Raw genomic sequence first — 22,947 nt, forward strand, 5'->3', positions numbered from 1 at the left:
TGACAACAACTAACAACCATGTGTATCTACTCGATGCTTATCATGGGTAGAATGTAACTTTCGCTATGGATCCCTGATTTTCGACATGTCTTTACAGCAGAAAAGTTTGCATTTGGGACTGTTTTCATTCCCTTGGCTGTAGAAATGTGGATTTGGTATGGACTCCTCTGCCAATGAGACCATAAAGGAGACTTTCACTCCTGACGGCCAACTGGTAGTGCTACCTTCTCGAAATGTAAATTCAACTCCAAATAGTTTTTTCCCTCTAAGCTTCACGTAGATTGCTTTCAATAATTGTCTATGCTGGAGTTGCTGCTTTTGAAAAGTGCTGGAGTTGTTGATCATATTCAAGTTGATGTGTACATCCTCTGTTTATGATATCAGTGGACTTTGTTTGACTACTTTGATACCTCATGGATGGGCCCACTACCCCTAGCTCATCCCTAGTCCAAATGGAATACAAGCCCATCAAGGGTCCAGGTATTCTCCTATAAATACAAGGTTTGAGCGTATGATAATTCATTCACTATATTGTTTTCAGCAGCGCCCTTAACTGCTCCCCCATATATTCTCAGTCTCTGACTTGAGCGTCGGAGGGGCTACACTAGGACACCCTCCTGGCCATCTTCTAACGGTCGTATTTGTGATTTCAGGCTCAGGGTAATTTTTAAGCATGCGTCTGGATTAGGGACACTTGCAGGAAGCGGACCATAAATTTTCCGTGAGTATCACTTGGCGCCGTTGCCGGGGAATTTGAGCTGAGACATAGAGATGTCCGGTAGGAGAGGGAGCAGAAGAGCTAACTCAGCATCGTCGCGTCCTCAGATGGGACCCGAACAATCGCATGTTGGGACGAGGCAGGAACAACCGTGTCTTAAGACGAGGCAGGAACAACCTCGTCAGGAGATTAGAGCTGAGCAGCCCCGTCACGAGACAAGGGTCGAGCAACCCCGTCCCAGTGAGAATGTGGGGAACTTGACCTTGGAACAGTTGGGCAAATTTATTACCCAGACAGTGGATGAGGCCATGAAGAAGAACCAAGAATCTATGTTTGCTGACGAACAGGCCACTCGCCAGGAGCGAGAAGAAAATGCTGAGGGCCACCAGAGCAGGATTGAAGAGACACAGTCTCTCCCAAACGAGGAGAATATGGAGATGGGAGAGATGTGGAAGGAAATACGGATGTTGAGGCAGCCGTTGGGAAGGAGAGCGCCGACACCCAAGAGAGGAAGTCCTTTTTCACTTGCAATTTTGGAAGAAGGGCTTCCTCCAAGTTTCCGACAATCAAACGTGGGAGAATACGATGGACGTACTGACCCAGAAAAACATTTGGGAAGGTTTGAGAACGCAGCTCGGTTACATCAGTATTCAGATGGAGTTAAGTGTAAAGTGTTTCTGGGCACGTTGGTGAGGTCAGCCCAGCAATGGTTTAACACCTTGCAGCCCAACTCTTTACGATCTTTCGAGGATTTTTCTGCTGCTTTCTTACACAGATTCGCTAGCAGCAAGAGGCACCAAAGAAATTATTTGAGCCTGTTTGTGATGAAGCAGCAAGAAACTGAAACTCTGCGAGAATTTATCCGGCGTTTCAATGATGCAGCGCTGGATATACCAGATGATTCCCCTGACATCATGATAAGTGCCTTTACCCAAGGACCGAGGGAAGGAGAGTTCTTTAAATCGTTGGTCAAGAAACCTCCATCAAGTTATGATGATCTGTTATCTCGGGCAAAAAAATATGTAAATCTAGAAGATGTCCAGCGGCATAAGAGGATGAAGCAGCGGTCTGGGGGAAGTAGAGTTGAGGGAGCGGAAAAAGGAGGTAGGAAGAGAGGTGCGGGCGAGAGGGAGAATGATAAAGCTAAAGGCAGAGGACAATCCTCGTCCCATGTTCCTCTGGATAGGAGTCGTGACAAGGTGATGGAGGTGAGGGAGCCCGAGGAGAGGTGGGAGAAGTCGCAAAGGGTTGAGAGCATTGCTAGATTGACTTCGTGGGACAGACGAGAAGGATCCGCATCCGGGATTCGACCGAGGTCTCGCACGTCTCCTAGGCGTGGTCAAGGCCCTCCATAGATAAATGAGAGGGTCGGGGAGCAGAGAAGGGAAGGTCGAGGTCAAGATATCCCTCAGGAGCTCGTCGAGCCGAGGAGGGGAATGAATGAGGACGACCACCCTACGAGAGAAATGATTCATATGATCTCGGGGGGTGCTACTGATGGAGACTCTGGGCGAGCTAGGAAGGCACATGAGAGAAGTTTGGAGAACTTTGAGATATCTAGGGTACAGACTTACCACAAGACCCAATCATCAGCTTTGGGCCGGAAGATCTCCGAGACGTTGTGACTCCACATAACGATGCCTTGGTGGTGACGACAACCATTGCCAATTATGATGTGGCGAGGATATTTATTGATAATGGAAGCTCCATAAACGTCTTGTTCAAGAGCACGTTGGATCAAATGAAGGTGGAAGGATTTGAGTTTGAGCCGGTCTCCACCCCGCTGTATGGGTTTGCAGGACACGTCATTCCACCTTTAGGTCAGATTGTTTTTCCCCTATCCTTGGGGACTGATCCTCGGCGAGTAACAAAAATGATAGCCTTCACTGTGGTGGATACCCCGTCAGTGTATAATGGAATTCTAGGACGGCCAGCCCTAAAGGATTTTAAAGCTGTATCTTTCACTTATCATCAGAAGCTTAAGTTTCCTGTAGAAAAAGGAGTTGGAGTCTTGTGCGGCGACCAAAAAGTCATGCGTCGGTGTTATGAAGGGGTAGTGAGGAAGGAAGGAAAAAGAGCGTGTGTGGAGGTTAACATGATTAGGAAAGGAAGAAGTGAGTGACTTGCTCCTGTTGAAGGTACAAGAAGAGCAGAGGAGAAAGTTGGCCCAGCGTGGGGAGGGTCTTTTCAGAGTGATTGAGAAATTTAATTCTGGAACTCATTACTTAGAGAATGCTCGAGGAAAGGCTATAAAGAGGCCCTGGAATGCTTACCACCTGTATCATTCTGGATTTTATCGTTGATGTATTTCATCTTTGCATTTTCCCATGTAATCAGTTGGAATTCAATAAAATCAAGTTCCTCTTTTAAGTTCTTGAATATTGGTATATTATGAAAGTGAGAAATTTTATTTTCATGCTAAGGCACCGTCTAGCAGAGGAGCAGAGTTGGGGAGGAGAAAACTTTTATTTTCCTTCTAAGACAACGCCTAGCAGAGGAGCAGAGTTAGGGAGGAGAATAATTTTATTTTCCTGCTAAGGCATCGCCTAGCAGAGAAGCAGAGGCGGCGAGGAAAAAAAATTTATTTTCCTGCTAAGACATCGCCTAGCAGAGGAGCAGAGGTGGGGAGGAGAAAAATTTTATTTTCCTGCTAAGGCATCGCCTAGCAGAGGAGCAGAGTTAGGAAGGAGAAAAATTTATTTTCTTGCTAAGGTATCGCCTAGCAGATGAGCAGAGGTGGGGAGGAGAAAAATTTTATTTTCCTGCGAAGGCATCGCCTAGCAGAGGAGCAGAGGGTGAGAGGAGAAACTTTTATTTTCCTGCTATGGCGTCGCATAACAGAGGAGTTAGAGGGTGAGGGTGGAGAATTTTTATTTTCCTGCTAAGGCGTCGCCTATCAGAGGATTTAGAGGGTGAAGGTGAAAAATTTTATTTCCTGCACGCGGGGGTCTGCGCGTTAGGCGAAGGCGCGCTCAGCGAGGGCGAGGGCGAGGCAGGCGCTGGGCGAAGCTGCTGGCAGGCGAGGGGTATGCGCGCTGGGCGAGCCCTCGATGGGGGAGAGGCGGCTGGACGAGAGGCTGTGGGTGAGGCTGGGACGTGGGGCGAGCGTTCGAAGAGGGAGGCGCGCGGGCGTTGGGTGAGGGCGAGACGAAGGTGTGGCGCGAGTGCGAGAGGGCTAGGTGGTTGGGCGAGGGCGTGAGGGCTAAATGGTTGGGCGAGGGTGAGGATAGTGTATGTGGGAGCGTGCGCTTACCAGGCGATGGAGAGCTGGTGAATGAATTGCAGTGGAAATTCTGTATGGGAGAAGTGAGAATGAAGTAAGGAGGTGACCAGAGCATGGAGGAAGCCCAGATCAAATCTTTCTCTGCAGAGCATGATTGCGATTTGATTTGTTTCCAAAGTTTTGGAGACTGACGAGCGGCAGGAAGAAAATGCACAACCCACGCCTCGTAAACCGAGGACAACACAATTAATCGAACTTTGAACCTACGATTCAGTTCGACTCGAGAGAGAGAGACCGGTGATACCCCATGGATGGCCCCCTACCCCTGGCCCATCCCTAGCCCAAATGGAAGACAATCTCATCAAGGGCCCATGTATTCTCCTATAAATACCAGGTTTGAGCGCATGATAATTCATTCACTATATTGTTTTCAGCAGCGCCCTTTGCTGCTCCCCCCATATATCTTCAGTCTCTGACTTGAGCGTCGGAGGGGTTACGCCAGGACACCCTCCTGGCCCCCTTCTAACGGTTGTATTTGTGATTTCATGCTCAGGGTAATTTTTAAGCTTGCGTCTGGATTAATGACACTTGCAGGAAGCAGACCATAAATTTTCCGTGAGTATCTTACTTAATTAAAATTTTACCGTCACTTATTCTCTATGTTGGTTTAATTCTGAATTACTAGTATTGTTAGGTTGTGATTCATTTCAGAATTTGTTTATGTTGCGACTCATTATTTTCGAGTCTGTTCAGGCCCAGTGGATGGAAATCTGCATGCATGCAACATCAGTGATTAGCCTTATAAGGTATTAACCACTACTATTCCTAGATTCGTAATTCTGGATGCTCTTTGCATTAACTATCCTAAAGTATGTAGCAATAGTCTTGGTAATTTATTGTTATTTATAGAATAATACTATGAAGTACATGTGCATTAACTATGCTAAAGTACATAGCAATAGTCTTGGTAATTTTTTGTTATTTATAGAATAATACTATGAAGTACGTGTGCGGTGTACGCAATATCAATTATATAATAAAAATTAAAAATATTAATTTTTAAAATAACAATTTGAATCATTTTGTTATTTATTTGGTTTTAATCTCTTGTCATATTTGATGAATAAATTAATTAAAAATTTATATAACTTACTTTCAAAATTGTTTCACAAATTAAAATTCAAACGGTTGATTTTATATTATATAATAAATGATAATGAACATAATATATATACGAAATGAACTGAAATAATTTTTTTAAAAAAATTATATATGCAAACATCATGTATAAAACAAAATAACCTAAAAATCAATTAAATTATGGATTTTATTAATACATAAATCATAATTTATATAAGTGAAGCACATTAAAGATAAATAATTATGAATTTAAAATCCTCGTGATTAACTAATCAAAACTAATGAAATAATAATATTGATAGTAAAATATAACCCATAATATTATATTTAAATAATATTTAACCTCATACGGGATATTTTTACTTTTTGTTTTTAGAATTATATATAATGGATAATTAATTATATATCAGAATCGATCTTTCATATATTAACACTGATAACTATTGATTTCTTGTTAAATACAGTTTTATATATAATGGATAATTAATTATATATCAGAATCGATCTTTCATATACTAACAATGATAACTATTGATTTCTTGTTAAATACAGTTTTAAAATAATAAATAAATCAATATATTTAATGAAATACACATTCAAATAAGATTAACATCAAATATGGCATGAAGTACCTGTGATGCACGCAAATATTAAATATATAATAAAAATTAAAATTTTGATTTATGCATTGATAAAATCCATAATTTGTGACTAACTCATCAAAATAATATCAAAACTATTGAAATAATAATATTGATAGTAAAATATAACTCATAATATATAGTTTAAATAATATTTAACCAAATACGGAATTTTTTTTACTTTTGTTTTCAGAATTTTATATCACGGACAATTGATTTTATATCATAGTCGACATCTCGTAGACTAATATTGATGACTATTAATTTCTTGTTAAATATAGTTTTAAAATAATAAATAAATCAACATATACAATGAAATAACATTCAAATAAGATTATATGATAAATATCAAATAAAATATAATAAACTCATGAAAACAAAATTGTATCAAAAAGATTTTTGTTTCAGTATATCCTAATTTACATAAACGACATAACAGTTCAAAGACATCATGTCTACTGGTCAGCTAATAAAGCTAATATATTTCATAACAGAAGGTTCAAAGGATAACACATACATATCATATGAAGAATTCAAATGTACAACTCTATCACCAAGATTTGTATCAATTTTCATTTTTGTGGAAGATTGTTAGAAGTTTGAATTAAATTTAAAGTTTGAATGAAAAATATGATTCATGAATGTGGAAGTGTCTTTTGACTTTCTACATTCTTGAGTTAGTTGTGGCTCGTAATTGTAAGAGTATATTTTGGTCTAATAGATACGAATATATAAGTTTTTTACAATCGAGTAATTTTCATATACATTAGTTAATGAAGAATTTTTGAAAAATATAAAATTTATATTTTTCATCAATCCTTTATATACGAATCATTGTTATGTTTTTTTATGTGTTTGTTTGTGCCTAGTTCTTATATACATATGTACATTAGACATTTCAAATTACTTATTTTTGATTATATCAAATAAGTCGTGGTACTAAACATTTGAAATAGTTTGCTTTTTAAGTTTTAGAATATTAGCGTAATCAAATTATATGTAATATTTTTTTCACTTATTCGTTGTTGAATTTTTTATTTTCTTATTATTGTTTTTTATTTTTTAAAAAATTTCTTAAATAATTATATATATATATATATATAATTATAAATTAAAAGATATCATACTACCAATTAAAAGATATCATACTATTAAATTTTGTGTATTGAATTTATAGATTTTTCTGATATATAATTATTTTTTAAAAAAAAGTACAACTATGATCTATTTTTTAATATCAAACAAAATATCTATACAATATGTGAGACATTGAAAGTAATTGTTTAAAAATTATGGCGTAAAATTTATATATTATGATAGTTTATTTTGGAACTGAAACCAAGAAAAGATTTTAGTTCTGATTTTGATTCTGTTGTTTTTGAGAATCATGGTCGGATTTACTTTTAGATCATTAATGTCTAAATCTTAAACAATCTTAGTAGAAATACCAGCAAATTTTGTATATTGAATTTATAAATTTGTCGTATATATAATTTTAAAAAAAATTGGTACTAAAATCTTTAATTTTTTTATAATAACTAAATTCTCCGAATTCTTCTAACTAAGATTTTTAACTTAATGATATTCATAATTATTGATGTAATTACAAGATTACATTAAAATCATAAAAGATATGAAGAGAAAATTAAAAGAATAAAACATTTAAAAATATTATAAAGATGGATTATTTACAAAAACTAATATATGAGTTATATTTTATTTTTGAAATGATATAAATTATTACAATCAATTTATATTATAGTATTTATTAGAATTTTACATATACATTTTTATTGAATTATTAAGGTCATTTTTATTGAAAAATAAAACTCATTATCAAAATGTATAGATAGATAAGCATGACGACTACCTGGCAAGATATTTTTCACTCCCTGATGATATCTTGAGTTCTAGTTTATTTTGTAGCATTTTGAGCAAAGACTGTATGGTTAATTGACCTCTCCGTGTATAATTCCACACCATGCACTGTTTCTGCATGTTATTAATTTGTATATTGATTGCCGAGGAAATGAGCTATGATTAGAGAAGAGATCAAGGATTAATTTGATTTCGAAGATTATTCAGGGTCCGTCCATGAAATAGAGTAGAATCTTAGGGACTGAGACGGAATGGTGTTTCTGTTTGCGGAGGAAGCTAAGGGTGCTGGGATTGCTATATAATATAGGGATCCCAACTTGCTTGAGATGAGATGGGGGTCCCCGTTTGCTGGCGGCTTTCATCTTCGGTGTATAGCTTCTGGATTCCGAATGGAAAACGCAAGCCACCTTCGGAAACTTGACATCAGCAACCATTTCGTGGATAGATATTTGGGCACGCGATCCATTTTGTGGACAGTACTGTTAAACTATGACCCTAATTTTCATCTTTGTTACTTATTATTTCACCAATTGTTACGAAGCAAATACACCATTCGCTCGGGCCCAAATGCCTTGGATACCAATTATCGTGAGCGAATGGACAGCACGATCATCCCAGCGTTAGAATTCTGTATATGTGAACAGCCTTGGTTTCTGGTTTTCATTTTAAAATCATTATTTTTCCGAAATCCATATTTAGTTAAAAGTTGAGCTGACTAAGAAAATTACAGAAAACAAGAAGATTTGATTCGCATTGTATTACGAATATGTTCCACTGGATCACATTCTACACAAAACAACATGAAAACTCACACACACGCAAACGTAGCTAACACACAAAACCAACTCGTGCATTATTCCTGTCGAAATTCATCTTCAAGTTCTGCCTGCAGTTTCTCGACCTCCTTCCTGAGCCTTACTTTTGATCGTTTCGCCCACTTGCTTAGTCTTCTCTCCCACCTGAATTGTCGCCTCCTGCATCCTCTGCTTCGCATATTCCAGCGGCTCCTTACCAGTGGACTGTCTGAATGAACTCAAAACCCACGAAAGAGACGAAAGACCCGTTAACCCGAAAGCTCCAGACGTCAAAAACGCAGTGGTCGCACCGCCGATGAGGATTACAGCAGGGACCAAAATCGGGCTAAATATCACCAACAGTGGGGTGGCAACAGCTAACCCGATGAGGGTTCCGACTAGTGTGATTCCGGCAAGGCAGAGAAGGGTCCCGGTGACGGGGAGAAGGGTGACAACGGCAATAATTTGACTGGTGGTGGGGCCTTTCTGGGTGTGGAGGGGTTTTCCGCCCACCTCGTGGCGGTATTGCTGTTGAGGATGGACTTGAAGTTGGTGAGGCTGTGGGCGGTCGCGGTCAGCCATCGGGATGGTGAAGATGAGAGCACGAGATAGGTGCTATAAAAAGAGGACGGTTGAGTGCTACGTGTTGGCTTGCATGTATGACGTTGTGTGCATGAAATACAAGTTGCATCCGGCTGTATTGGTCATGACAGATAACTCCCAAAATCATTTTGAATTGCAAATGTTTAACTTAGGGATAACGGGATGCGTGCTGTTTGTCCCATCTCGATCGAGATCAGCCCAACTTAATTAATACGGTACGATAATCAATGGCCGAATCAACCACCGCCAGTGTTGGGATTATTAATCCATTGATAAGGGTCAGATAGAAGTCGAATTGCTATTACATAGATAAGCCATGTGAGAATTAGGCCCAACTAGCACGAAATAAAGAAGATCCAATTGTCAAGCCCCAGAAAATGTTGGCGAATGTAAAGATTGAGCATAGAATTTGTCACAACAGCATGACAGGTGTCACGTCATTATCATTAGTTAGACCAAGTTATTAGATATAAAATATTTGTGTGTTGGATTTGTATCGATCAATGAATGAAATACGACCTTAAGATTTTCACTTAAATTATAATCTTCAACGTACATGGATCATTCAGAAATTCCCAGTCTTTCAACTTCATTCCCAAGTCTAAAGAAAATGACTAAAATGGCAATGAACACACCCCGACGTATTTCCCTAAATTGGCTTCTCAATATTAAGCAGCCTAGTTCTTAATTTAGCCATTATATCCGACCACCGAGAGTGCATCTTCACCACATCAAGTGGCCTCGGGAAGTTTTTCTATGACAGCAGAAACAATGGCCTTCATAGTTTCCTGCATTAAAATCAACAAATAGGAAACTCGATGGCCTTAATTACTTCTGTACCATGAATAAAAATTATAGATAAACAGTGTACCATTGAGTGGTCTATAAGCCCAAGAGACAATACTAATGCTTTAGACGATCCAGTATCGCTGCAGCAAGAGAGAGAGAGAGAGTCGATAAACAAGGTTTAAATAACATAATGTTTGACAAGAAGTTGGCAAGGAAGAGCAGACAAGAATGTAACAAAATGATGGAATATGCTAGATCACCTTATGTGCTGTATTATTCGTCGAGCACATGCAACTAGCATTGGCTGCACATGATCATCTGGTGATCAGTATTTTTACTTTTTAAATCCCTTAAAAACCATAAAGTAATAATTAAGCAAGCAGGCAGATATAGTAGTCAAGCAATTACCTCGTTTCGTTTCCCAAAAACTACATTAACATTGAAAGTTGGGTCAACTGCCAGGCCTTCCTCTTTCCTGACAATCAATACCAAGACCAATCTTTTTTTATTGGGCACATCCATAGCGGTTAACATGAGTAATAAAATTATAACCATGAAGAACACTGCAAAATGCGAGTTGACACCAAAAGTAGATCATAATACCAAAATTATACTACTCAAAGAAGGCAAACTCCATGTTCATTAGTAAGAACAAATCAAAGTACACTTTGTTTGTTTCCTTGTAACTAGTAATTTGAAATTATGTAGTGGATTTCTGGCTTAATAGAAAAACTCTGGGCTCTATGTCTATACATCAATTCAAAGTTACGCAAGGAGACTATGGGAGTGGATGTGGTATGATCTTCGCCTATGTACAACTTGATTATACCCAAGTGTCTGATCAGCTGCTCAAGTGTGATTGCAGAATTTATATCGTCCTTTAAAATTCAAAAATTGCAAACTCGATATAAACCACAAAGAAAATAATCCAAGATACACCCTCTTTAGATTACAACTTAATAAATCTTGTCACTACAATATAAATTAAGAGCTAAGAATAAAAAAAACACACCACACCTGGCATGCAATATTGTCCCCATGCTTCCAATCTGCGTAGCCAAAACCTGATATAGTTTCGAAAGATTAAAAATGTAGGCAAATTACAAACCCAGAGGGTAGTAAACACACTCACAAGGATGTGATCTCCATAGCCGCTTACGATGATTTCCGTCTCGTTCCCCTGGAATACATACAATAATCAAACTAAAAGATGAATTTTCTATGAACAGAAAAAACACTTGCCTGTACATCCAGAGAGATGGAGGTATGGTGCACGGGGAATTGCAAATTTTCCATCTCGGAAATCCTTTGCCCTACGACCCAAATTTCCAGAGTTTTATGGGCCTCTGAGTGGGCTTGAAAATGGCGGGCCCGTAACACTTCATTTAATATTTAATCCAATCATTAATTAATGGCTGCTTTGGACAAATTATCGAGCTCACTCGTTAGTCATATACCACTATTTTTTTTTTTTTGGGTAATCATAAATTATTTGGGTACGAAAGTCAGAATAATGACTATATATATATATCAATCAAACAATCATGTACTCTACTATCTCCAACACAGACCATTATTTGTGGGATGTACGTTTTTAGACAAAGTAATATAAATTTAATTTAAATAGGATGGTTGTTTTAACGTTTGTATCTGTTTTTTTTTTAGCTATTTTTTTTTTTTGGGAGGAGATGGGTGTTCGGATTGTTTTATCCCCTTTAGATGGGAATTAAGTGCTTTTAACGAGAACTTTGGAAATTGATCAGGATGTGAATCATTCTGACACTTGGAGTTTGATTGTTTTTCTGGTATTTTCTATAATAAGAATAAAGCAGGTCAATGACATATTTCTCACGAATTATCTAACAGAGCCATCAGCCACGACAGAGATAAAATGTCGAATAGAGAAAAAAAATCATTTTACTCTATTAGTGAAATACCAACACAACTATGTAGTTTTATTTGCCAAATAAAGATTTGCAGTTTTGGTATAAAGACTTCTATTGTTTTATTGTGATTGCTTTAGATAGATAAAGTATGTGATGTTGTTTACAGCACTTTTTGTTTCCTTTGTTGGGTGCAGTTTATTGTTTCTTGGATGCAGCTAAAGGGGAATGGTTGGAAGAATAAATGTTTACAATTCTTTTATCTGATATAAATTTCATAATTTATTCACGAGTTCTGGAATCAAGCGCAAACAAATTATTATAGTTCGATCATGTAATCAATCTTTTTTTTAGAAAATATATTTCAATTGAAGTAAGAGTATAGGTATTTAAAGGATCGAAGATGATGCTCTTGGGATAATTGTTTCAGTCATCTTACATGGTTATGCATAAACAAGTAAATTATGTAAGCGAAAATTACAAATAAAGGAATCATTGAATCAAGCCAGTAAAGGTAAACCTGTAACCGGAGTAAGTGTACTGTATACAATATGATTATCGTGTAAGGAAAAGCAAAATCAAACCGAGTCTTGTAGCAAGTACAGTTTGCTCAAGGCATATTTATACCCTCCGGCATGTGCTTTGAGGTTCCAAACGGACGTCTGTTTCCGAAGTTACAACGGACAGACCTGCAGAGATGTTGCACTAATCACTACACAGGCGAACGAAGTAGTACTTGAACTTTATCAGTGGAGAATGTAGCAACAGAAGCGCATCTAGCAGGAGCAGAATGCAGGAACGTAGGAGAAAGTGGATTTTTCGGTGTGTATTCTGGTTTGGCATATCTCTCATACGAAAGGCCAAAGATTGCCATCAAGAGGTAGCCGAAGCACCAAAGGTTGCCATCAATAGGGCAGCTGAAGCACCAGGCAAAAGAAACATCAACAGTCGGGCCATGTGAAAGGTCTCAAGAGCATGTAAAAGGTCTCTTCCGAGGAAAAAAATTGCAAAAGGTGGCATAGACTAGCTAGGCAATTTTTGCCTTGATCGATCCGACATTCGACGCACCCAGGTCGCGCTCGTACGCTTGTACAAAAATCAAGCATTTTCAATTCAAATCGAGCCCACGATTTGCACCCCTTACACCGACGTGCGTGAGAGATAACCTCTCAATCAATCATTCTTACACTTTTATAAAGTGTAACACAATATAAACTTATCTATACCACTTTATTTTTCCGATGTAGGACAAACCTTCCTTCCCAAATTTCCATTCACTCACATTGAAAGCCCATAATTTTTACAACCCAATATATATTATATATATTTAATCCAACAAATTATCCTCTAGACTTGAAGCTGATGGGGCATGTAATATGCCAAAACAGCCAACTAACTTAGATATAAGAGGTTATGTTAGCTTGGGAAGTTACGATTATATTTATCTGTTGTGGTTTTATTGGAATTCATTCACTGATACTTAAGATCATGAGAACCTCGTGATCTTTGTTGTAAACCTGTCAATAACCAATATAAGAGATTCAGGCATGTCCTCTTTGTGAGCTTGCTATCCTGCCATATTGAGGTTTACCGGGGTTTCATGATGTGGAATTGAAACAGTGAGACAGCAAATTGTGTTGCTGTAATATGTATCTCTCGTGTCAACGTCGGATTCGGAGTATTAATATGGTGGTGGATATTTAAAGCTTGAATAATGAATAATGATTAATTTCCCATGTTAATCTTCAAAAAACAGGTGCAGGATGTTGTTCTCTCTTGGGCTTGCTTCCCTTGTGAATGTATAACGTGACACAAGTATATGCTTAATGGAATGTCTTTCACTCACACCATTAAAGTCCAAGGAGTATATACTTTTTCTTATACGCATCGATCCGATTTATTTTTTTTTATCGTTTCTGCCATCAGTGCCCAATTTCGATGCATGATGCATGATGCTTTATCTCTATGTGGATTGTGGCAAAACGCTTAAAGTTCCCTTCATGGTCAGGTTTCGATGGTGTGGATAGTATATATGCCTCTCCTGAAGATTTCAAAAGTTTGAGGCAGAGGAACAAGAATAATGGACTTCGACTCCTACATTACTTTGTGTAACAATGCCATGAGATTGGGGTATATCGACTGCATTGTGGCTCTTTCAATTTCCCCCATTCATCTTTATTTTCTTTCAAGTATACGAATAAGTCATTCACACGCATGAAGGGCTATCTTTGCCCTTAGAAATTAATCTGGCTAGTCAATGATAGAGGCCTGCATTCATTTCTTTATCCAAGTTTGACTTATTTCACCAATTAGGTTTCACAAGTTACTTTTGTATCTGATTTAGAGACTACTTCAAAGCTATTTTTAAGTGACCTTCGACTGAGTGCAAATACATTTGTAGGTTGCTTGTGAAGCATGGATTAAGACAGGTGATGCCAAGGACCTCATCTGCCATTAGGTGAAATGTCGCCAGCCAGATTTGCTAGTGGTTGGGAACAGGGGTCTCGGTCCTTTTCGGAAGTATGTATATTCAACTGATTTTTAGCAGCCTGTCTTCTTTGGTTTAGACCGAAAATTTCCATAGGTCCGAACATCTCCATTCATTGTCATGACTTTGAAACCTCTCCATTCATTGTCAATTAAGCGTAGTGCAGATAAGACTCCTCAAGATCCTTCCGTGGATTGATTCTACGACATTAATCTGTACTGAGTTACCAGTTCGTTTGCAAGAGTTTGCTAGCTGCTGCCTCGTATCGTAGGAAATCCCAAGTGAAAACTCTCAAGTGTGCTAATGGGCTGTTTTTTGCTTTTGTAAATATACGCATAAATATTCTTTGTTGGTTTTTATTTTATTTGTAAAGATGATACATACGGCAGTTTTTAGCATTTGAAATAAGTTGGCTGTTAATATTGATCGTATGGTTTAGGAAGTGATCTTCTTCTATCTTGGGGTACAATTTCTCATTGCATATAATCAATCGTATGGAAAAAGAAACAATTAAACAGCATATTTTCTCATCCTCGGAGAAGTCACCAACCGACTTGTGGACGGGCTTTCACGATGCGTTTGATAATCATTCTTTTACTTATCTTGGGTGGATAATTTATTTTCAATTTTAGTCAAGATTGTTCTCAGTTGGTATTTATTAGTATTTTAAAACAACTACATTTGTGATTCAATTGATTCATTGGACCGAATAAATATAACCTTAAAAAAAAAAAAACGGTTTGGATATCATATTAGACATTTGTAAAATCAAAAAACGAAAATCATATTATAAAACGGTTTGAATATTGTATTATAAAACCGATCTGAACTGTCCAATGAAAACCCCTGGTTGCTACTACACAACACACACACTATCATCGCAATTTCTCCTCTACCCAATGTCTATATCGACAATCAAGAACACCCAAGATGAACAGACGCCCAAATTCTTCAAGATTTGGTTCCCTCAGCCATGATTCGTACCTTCTCACTAGCTGTTTCAACCATCTCCACGAGGTGTTTCATCTCATCTTTCAAGCTAGACTTCTCCTCTAGCGAGAATTTAAGATGATAGTTTTCGAGAATTGCGGTCATCATCTCGAACTTTTGCTTGATGAGACTGACTTCTGTCATCAACTCGTCCGGTGGCTGGGAAGAGTCGAGCTCTTTGGAAATCTGTTCGTGGGAAGATGAAACTCTTCCCTGAGATCCATGAGACCTCAGCCAAGTTGAAGAACATTGCAGTCTGTAATTAACGTTTTTACCGAAGGGACTCTGGCTTAAAGATGATTTGAAGGCTGCTTCTGCATCAGAATCTTTTACGTAAACAATCTGAAACGAGTGAGAATCTTTGGATATGTTTGTTTCCTTTTTATTCAGGAAACCATACTTGCTAAATATCTTTAAAATATCTTTCTTTGAAGGTAACGGATACTCAGGGCTGAATGTCAAAATAAGCCTCGTCGCATCAATTTCCTCTACATTCAACGGTCTGGTTTTTCCGCCAAAACTCTCATCAGCTTTCTTGGACATGGACTTACCTGAAGTTTCTTCAGTCTTCAATGTCAAGGCTTCGCTAGGTTTCAGGCCAGATGACTTGGTTTTTTCCTGGGTGAGGTCGTCTCCAACATTTCTCCATTGGGCGGGAGGTGATTCTTTCATTTTCCCTTTCTTGCAATTTTGATATATATTGTAGTTTGATCCTTCTATATAAGTTGAGCTTCTGAGTGCAGAAACAAAGCCCCTGACAATATCAAGGGAACCTCCATCGCTAACTTGATGAGGAAAAAGAGCAGTAAACTTAATCTCGGATAATATTACATCGATAGAGGAGTTAACATCAGACATAGAACACATCAACTTATCATTCTCGGTGCAGTTGCTAGGGGAGTTGACATCAGATATAGTAGACATCAACTTATCATTCTTGGTGCAGTGACTCATATTATCGAACATGCCATGCCTTTCCGAATGTTCGTCAGGCTGTTTTTTCTCGAATGCCTCATCAACCATCTTGGGTAAAGGCGGAGATTCAAAAAGGTTTTCTGCAGCTTTCATGATACGCTCTCTCACCCAAGCTATCTTGGTAATTTTATCGGATTCAAATTCTGCCTCCCCCTTTGAGCTAGTATTAACAGACCTCCGCACAATATTCGTATAAGGTGGAGATAAGAACCTGCTCTTCTTTCTTTCCCTAGGTGTGGTAATCCATTCTGATTCCTCTATAGCTTCACCCAAAGTAGCTTTTATTTTCTTTCGTTTCCTTGACGAAGAACCTTTATTTACATTATCCACATCTTTAACATTACTCTTTTCTGCATTTACAACCTCTTCACTGGTCACTTTACTGGACAAAGAAACCTGAACCTTTTTCCTCCCACTCGTTTTCCCTATAGAAGAATCCATTTGGCCGCCACCTTCTCTTACTACATCAATGCTCTTTTTCCGCTTTTTGGAAGACCTGGATTTGCCCAAATTGACTGCCTCCTGAACTGTAATTTTTTCTTGACTTCTCGGCTTCACATATGGGTCTTCTCCCATAAGCGCCGCAACACTTTTCTGCTTCCTTCTACGATAAATCTCATCATCAGAATGGGGGCCCTTTATAGGGACTTCATACCGATCAGTAATATCATTCATGACCTCAGCCACATTCTCATCCTCGTCCTCGTCCCCCAGACCTTCAATACTAAAGACCCTGTGATATCGAGACAACGGATAACCACATTTAAACCGGTAAAAGGCAGAAATCCAGCTTGTCAAGACTGCAAGCTCAAAAGAACTAGCAAAAGAAATGCCCTCCGCAAAGTTCCTCAATTTTGCAAACAACTTAATGGGTTCATATTCACCAAGAAAAAGAGGATGAAAATTAAACTCTGGCATAAGAACTCCAGTCTTCACTCCAAAATTGGACACCATGGGCCTAGCGAGGCCAACTTTTATCTCCTCCTGTGTACATTTACAACTCATCTCCGACTCCACAAGCCTACAAATCTCATTCAAGGCCATCTTTACAGCATTCAAAAAGCTCTTAGAACTACCACTCTTTGACATCTCCTCAAAATTCTCCACAAAAGGTATCAGCTGTGATGGTGTGCACCAAGAACAAGAACCGTCCCCAAAAAATGCCACCAAAAGATAACCCTCCTGGCTATGTTTCTCTGCAAATTCTGATGCATCTTTGGGATCATGAACCTGTCCTGGCCACCATGGATGGCTCCTAATTTTGCCCCAAACAAAATCCCCGACTCGAAAACCATCCTCCAGCTTGTCATCAATCACATCTCCTATCGAATATTTTTTCCCACTTTCTTTCAGTTGCTTACCATCATCAGTACTTTTTCCACCAAAAATACCATTAGAAGGACCATTAACGGAAACACTAGTAACACCGTTAGATATACTGTTAAAATTCTTCAAAGTAGCAGACGCCGACCCATCAACTTTCTCTACATCAGAAGACCTAACCCGGCTGTTAGAACCCGACCCTGCCACTAGGGTTTCAGATTCCTTAGCAAGGAATTGGGTCGCCGCGACAACATCTTCCAGAGTTGCCATTTGCACAGGAAAAACAAGCGAGCTGCAAAAAATTTAATTCAATCCCAATATATCCGCAAAAATTTTGGTTTACATCAAAAGCAAAATCAAGCAGTTTTTATTCACAGAGAATTACTTGACGGTTTTTCCGTAAATACCCAAGAAAGACAGTAACATACAAGAAGCGGCGCAAATAACGAAATTAAAATAAGTAACGTTGAAAATACATCAAGAATCAGCATGAAAGAAATACAGAGAGAGGGTTAAACGACGAACTACCAACCGAATACTTAAAAATTTTAAGCCATTTCTTGAGGAAGCGTCTTCTTAAAGAAAATAGGGTTTAAAGGTAAGACCGAGAAGAATAATCCGACAGCTCCATGGCCAGTAGGGATTTGTTTGGTTTGGGGGGGGGAGAGGGAATAGTACAAAACGTAGGCTTGGATAGACGGATTCCGAGATTAATTGTCAAATACTACATTAAAAAAAAAAACTAATTTAATTTTAAATTAATAAATTTATATTTTCATGTTAATTGCAATTTGTACAACAAATTCAAAGGAGGCACGCAGTTAATGGAAATGAATGCTAAATATTTAAGTGGGGCTTGCTTTTTTTAGGCGCGCGGAGTAGCGTCTTTCAAATTCTTCAGGCTCTGGTTTTTCTCTCTTTTTTTTTTAACAAAGAAAAAAACAAAATCTTTTATTTAAGATTAACAGCAGTGACCTTACAAAAGATTTGGTCGTTTTCAAATATCGAATACGTGAGAAATTACACGGGTATGAAGTTTCTAAAGCAGGAGAGGGATTAAAACGTTTACCTTAATCAAATGATGTCTACACATTTCCGTTCACAAATTTCACTCCTTTTGACTGGTAAGTTACACTTGATAAAAAAAAGTTGGTAAAATCGAAATAAAAATTTTTTTTAAAGGGATTGAATCCATTAACCCATTAATTTAACATCTACCAAGCACACTGCCCCAATTGCGATTTTACATTTCAATGCCTAAAATCATATTCCTGGTCCCATTCCCAATCCTGAATTTCTGTCAGTCTACCTTTCATTTCTTGCATTGCTATGATTATTTTGTTTGTTTGAACGGCATTGCCATGATTCTGAGTTGCATGTTTTTATTTTACTGTGGAACAAAGAAGAGACAGGTAAATATCATGCATCTAAGGAGCTCGATATAACATTTTCCTACTGATGATAAGTTTCAAAATTATGGGTATTGATCTTAGATTAATCATAGAGGTGCAAAATCATTATAGGAAATATATCATTTAGATGAGGAACAAGCATATCGTCAAGGAATCTCACAAGGGAATGAATACATTCTGGAAATAATTACCCTTTGCTCAATGCAGGCCTTTCGTACGTATGGCTCAACCTGCAAAGGTGTACCAGAATAAACAAAACAAGCAAGTTGAGAAAGCACCAAATCAAACATCAAAATAAACCATTTTCATCACAAATTACTTTCCAAATAGAAATGAACACAACAACGTAGTCAAAGAGATAGCAACAAACACATACATTCAACTTCAGGAAAAAAATATATACATATATAAGTGAAAATTAAGAGATACTAGAGTTACCGGCTCTTCAGAGATGACGCAGAGTTCACACTGAGTGATGCCTCTCTTGACAAATTCATTGGCCAGCCGATACCCCTCCTCCCACTATCACGTACACATACGCTCTCCCCATTTGCTGTTGCACCCCCACCATATATATAAGCACAAACAAGTAGGTGTGTATGTGATTATATATCTTTTTGTATCCATAGACAAAGATTTTAAATTTTTTTATTCGGAAACAAATATTTGCTGAATGAAACAAGGGATTAATCGAGTCTCCTGAGTTTCTACTTGAATGACCTCAATTTCAGTTTTTTCGCTCATTGATTGTTCATATTTCAAGATTTTATAATATTTAATTAGTCATTGGATTGGAGTGTGACAAAAAAAGGAAGAGGAAAATACACTTATTTGGTAATTGATGAAACCATCACCGTGCACTAGTAAGTATATTAAAATCAAAGTCCAACTTCTGATCAACAAGGATTGAGTATGAATAGGTGTGATGAATCTAGTAATTACTAGTTCATCCCATTAAAAATTACTTCTGGCATTGGAACAGGTCAAATGATCCCATGAAACACACATGCGGCAGATCAAAGAAATATAATCATATAAACTAGAAACCTGACATTCTTCAACCCCATTAAGCTCAAACGTAGTATTCTTGGTTTGTGTGAATAATATATTATATTATATTAGTGGTCAGGCACATAAATATTATGAAATTTATATGTGTGATGACTATTTGTTTTAAAGCATTTCGTTTAGTTAAATTTTGAGACACTATCGAATTTGATATAAAACGTCAGTTAAATTTTATTTTTTCCAAAAAAAAAAAAAATGAAGGTTCTCAATTTATCTAGCTAATTTTCCTTCAAATTTGAAAGTGGTTTGTTGGGTGCATGCGATGATTGTCACTGCTCGAAAAGTTATTGAAACGTGGAGTTTGGGATGTTTGCATCGTTACCATCAGCTATAGTTTTTAATACAACGACAAACGTTTGATTTTACATATTTGGAGATAGATAATGAATGAGAATAAATTAATTAATATAACAAGGCACGTCCCTTGGAAATTTTTTGTGAATTTGATAAGCCTTTAAACCCGGCATATAGCAAGGCCTTGGAGGGTTATTGTTGACTATATATATCTCAAGATATTTGATTTTATAGAATTTTTTATCTTGAATGTGGTTAAATCGGTTGGTTTGAAGAGAATTTTATTTTGGTTTGAACATTTCTTATGTAATGAATGAATGAAAAGTGTCCGATAAAATGTCTATATGAACTTTTTTGTTAAGCTCTTGCGATTTTGAGGTCTTTATTTAGGTTAAAGTTTTCAAATTGCGGAAATAGAACAGTGTGATTTTACGGTTTTGTAATTCATTGTATGAGCTAATTATTGGAATAAACACAAAAGAATATTTGTAATTTTTGGAATTTTATTTTGCGAAGTTATTATATATTTCCAAGTTTTATGGCAACGAAAAAAAGTTTATGATGTTTTCATTTTGATTCAAAGATATGTTTTAATGTGTACATGATTATGAAACCAAAATTAAAATAGTCATTGATAGTAAAGGATGTAGATTGAATATAAGATTTTTTAAATTCCACACAATTCTTTATATTTTTTACACTTACTTAGTTTTATTAATATTTTGATTATGATAATTTTTCCCACAATTTCTCATTTTGTAGCGACCATAAAACAATTTTTTTAAGAAATATAACTCGTCAAGACAAAACTTGCTCACCTGATGGAAAGCTTCTGGCTACGCTCCTAGGGTGGTGCAAATTCCATTAAGTTGTTAGTGTTTCATCGATCAGTCAGATGATAATATTATTGATTATCGATTCCAATAATTTCAATTTGACTAAGAGTGCAATCTTATTGTTTTAGTAAAGGTGAATGAGATCAATAGATTATTTTGATTGGTCAAGAGCTTAATAGACCGAAATAATTTATTAGAGCTTATCGAACAGGCTCCGATCAAGGTCCCTCGGGTGGCTGGAAGTAGATTTTGAATAGATTGTAAGAGTTATGATTTATTAGACGGCAGTGGAAAAGAGAAAATTAATTAGAATAATGTTGTCATGTGTGTAGGACACGTGACATGGAATGCGCACAATGACAGATATTTTTGAGCGAAATGAGCACAAGAGTTCTATTGGAATGGAAATCTCCAAGAGAAGAGTTGTAATTAAACTCTAACACTATTATTATAAATAATGCATTGTTCACAAGTCTAGAGAGACTCGAGACAATCACATTGCATTTTAAAGTCGATCAAACGACAACAAACGTTGAAAATTTCATAAGCATGCTTCAAGAGTGTGTAATCGTCACTCTCCGCATCTGAAGTGTTGTGTGACACTGGCATTGTTCTCAAATTATATATTTGAAAATAACTAATCTCATAAGCATGGATTTTATAAATTAAAAAATATCTAACAGAACACAACAGAATAATAGAAAAAAACAACTTAACAACAAAAACGATTTATCTTCTTCACGGGTCCCACAATTGGATTTTTTTTCATCTTTAATCTTTATCATTCTTACCTGAATGATTTTTTATTAGATCGTCATTCAGTAAGCGGAAAAAAAGCTTCTCAGCCATTAAAATAATTTTTCATAGAAATCTTGAATGACGATATTCATAACATAAAACAATATATTTTTTAGGAATAAACATGTATCATTTAATACACTGAAAATATTATGAATTTAATTGATAACATAGGGGTCAGGCAAGAATAAAGAATAACATAAATCAGGAATGTTTATAATATATATTCCTATCATTTGTCATAAACTGTAATCTTTCAAATATATATTTCAACAATCAGGCTTTAAACACATAAAATACATGATAATTGGTTTTAAATCAGATTACACAAGTTAAAACAGAAAGCCTACTTAACGTAATATGCTTAAAGTTTCGGATGATGTTTGGGAAAAAAAAATATGTCTTTGCTACTGGAATGCTTCTCGAATAAGATTTATCCTTGCTCGGTTTTTTAGAGTGATTTGTTCGTAGTTTTGTATAACAATTATTCAAAATTTAGTGTGTTATTTATGGGGTAAAATCTGATTGTTTGCCTCTCATTTACAGTCATTTATCTATCATAACTTCAAATCAGTTCTTCAGTTACGAGATTCGAAATGACTTCTAAATATTGGAATGGTTTGCTGAAATTTGGTTGCGGCTGTTAAAACTTGATTGTTAAAATGGTTAACTGAAAATGGTCATGCTAACGAGAATTCTTAGCTTTGCTGAAATTGGTAATCTCTTAGCTTTTATTGGGATGCAATAATTGTTTTTGCTGGAGAGTGATCGAACCGTAAATTTTAAACTATTATACAATTTAAAATTTTGAGTTGAATCATTACCACCAACTATAGCTTTTGGTAAAATGTCAATAGCTCGAAACTACAATTGGTATCGAAGCTAAGATCACAAGTTTGATTCTCATTGATTGCAATGAGTGCAATTATTAAAAGAGATATTGTTAAGGTGACATAAGTGTCCTTGTCAGAAAACGATCGAACCATTGCGCTTGAAATGCTATACGATTAAAAAGATTTGAGTTGCACCGTCACCACCAGCTATAACTTTTGATAAAAAGACAAGAACTCGATCCTACAGCTTCGTTGAATTTG

The 22,947-nt window shown here is 36.8% G+C and overlaps 3 protein-coding genes across 3 annotated transcripts; all 3 read right to left on the reverse strand.

Annotated features, from left to right (window-relative positions):
* Positions 1-8,324: 8,324 nt before the first annotated feature.
* LOC140973246 (oleosin H1-like) lies at positions 8,325-8,994 on the reverse strand. The gene has a single exon (XM_073435908.1). The coding sequence runs from the start codon at positions 8,974-8,976 to the stop codon at positions 8,476-8,478; it is 501 nt and encodes a 166-aa protein (XP_073292009.1). The 5' UTR covers positions 8,977-8,994; the 3' UTR covers positions 8,325-8,475.
* A 507-nt stretch (positions 8,995-9,501) lies between these two features.
* Positions 9,502-11,175, reverse strand: LOC140973254 (uncharacterized). Its single transcript, XM_073435919.1, has 7 exons — positions 11,029-11,175; positions 10,919-10,966; positions 10,804-10,850; positions 10,195-10,261; positions 10,047-10,090; positions 9,869-9,926; positions 9,502-9,785 (listed from the first exon to the last, which is right to left on the reverse strand). Exons 1-7 carry the CDS (start codon positions 11,080-11,082, stop codon positions 9,729-9,731), a joined length of 375 nt encoding a protein of 124 aa, XP_073292020.1. The 5' UTR covers positions 11,083-11,175; the 3' UTR covers positions 9,502-9,728.
* A 3,754-nt stretch (positions 11,176-14,929) lies between these two features.
* LOC140973264 (PWWP domain-containing protein 3-like) lies at positions 14,930-17,886 on the reverse strand. Its single transcript, XM_073435930.1, has 2 exons — positions 17,831-17,886; positions 14,930-17,737 (listed from the first exon to the last, which is right to left on the reverse strand). Exons 1-2 carry the CDS (start codon positions 17,869-17,871, stop codon positions 15,109-15,111), a joined length of 2,670 nt encoding a protein of 889 aa, XP_073292031.1. The 5' UTR covers positions 17,872-17,886; the 3' UTR covers positions 14,930-15,108.
* Between the last annotated feature and the right edge of the window lie 5,061 nt (positions 17,887-22,947).

Source organism: Primulina huaijiensis, chromosome 1, assembly GCF_012295235.1.
Source record: "Primulina huaijiensis isolate GDHJ02 chromosome 1, ASM1229523v2, whole genome shotgun sequence".
NCBI classification, from domain to species: domain Eukaryota; kingdom Viridiplantae; phylum Streptophyta; class Magnoliopsida; order Lamiales; family Gesneriaceae; genus Primulina; species Primulina huaijiensis.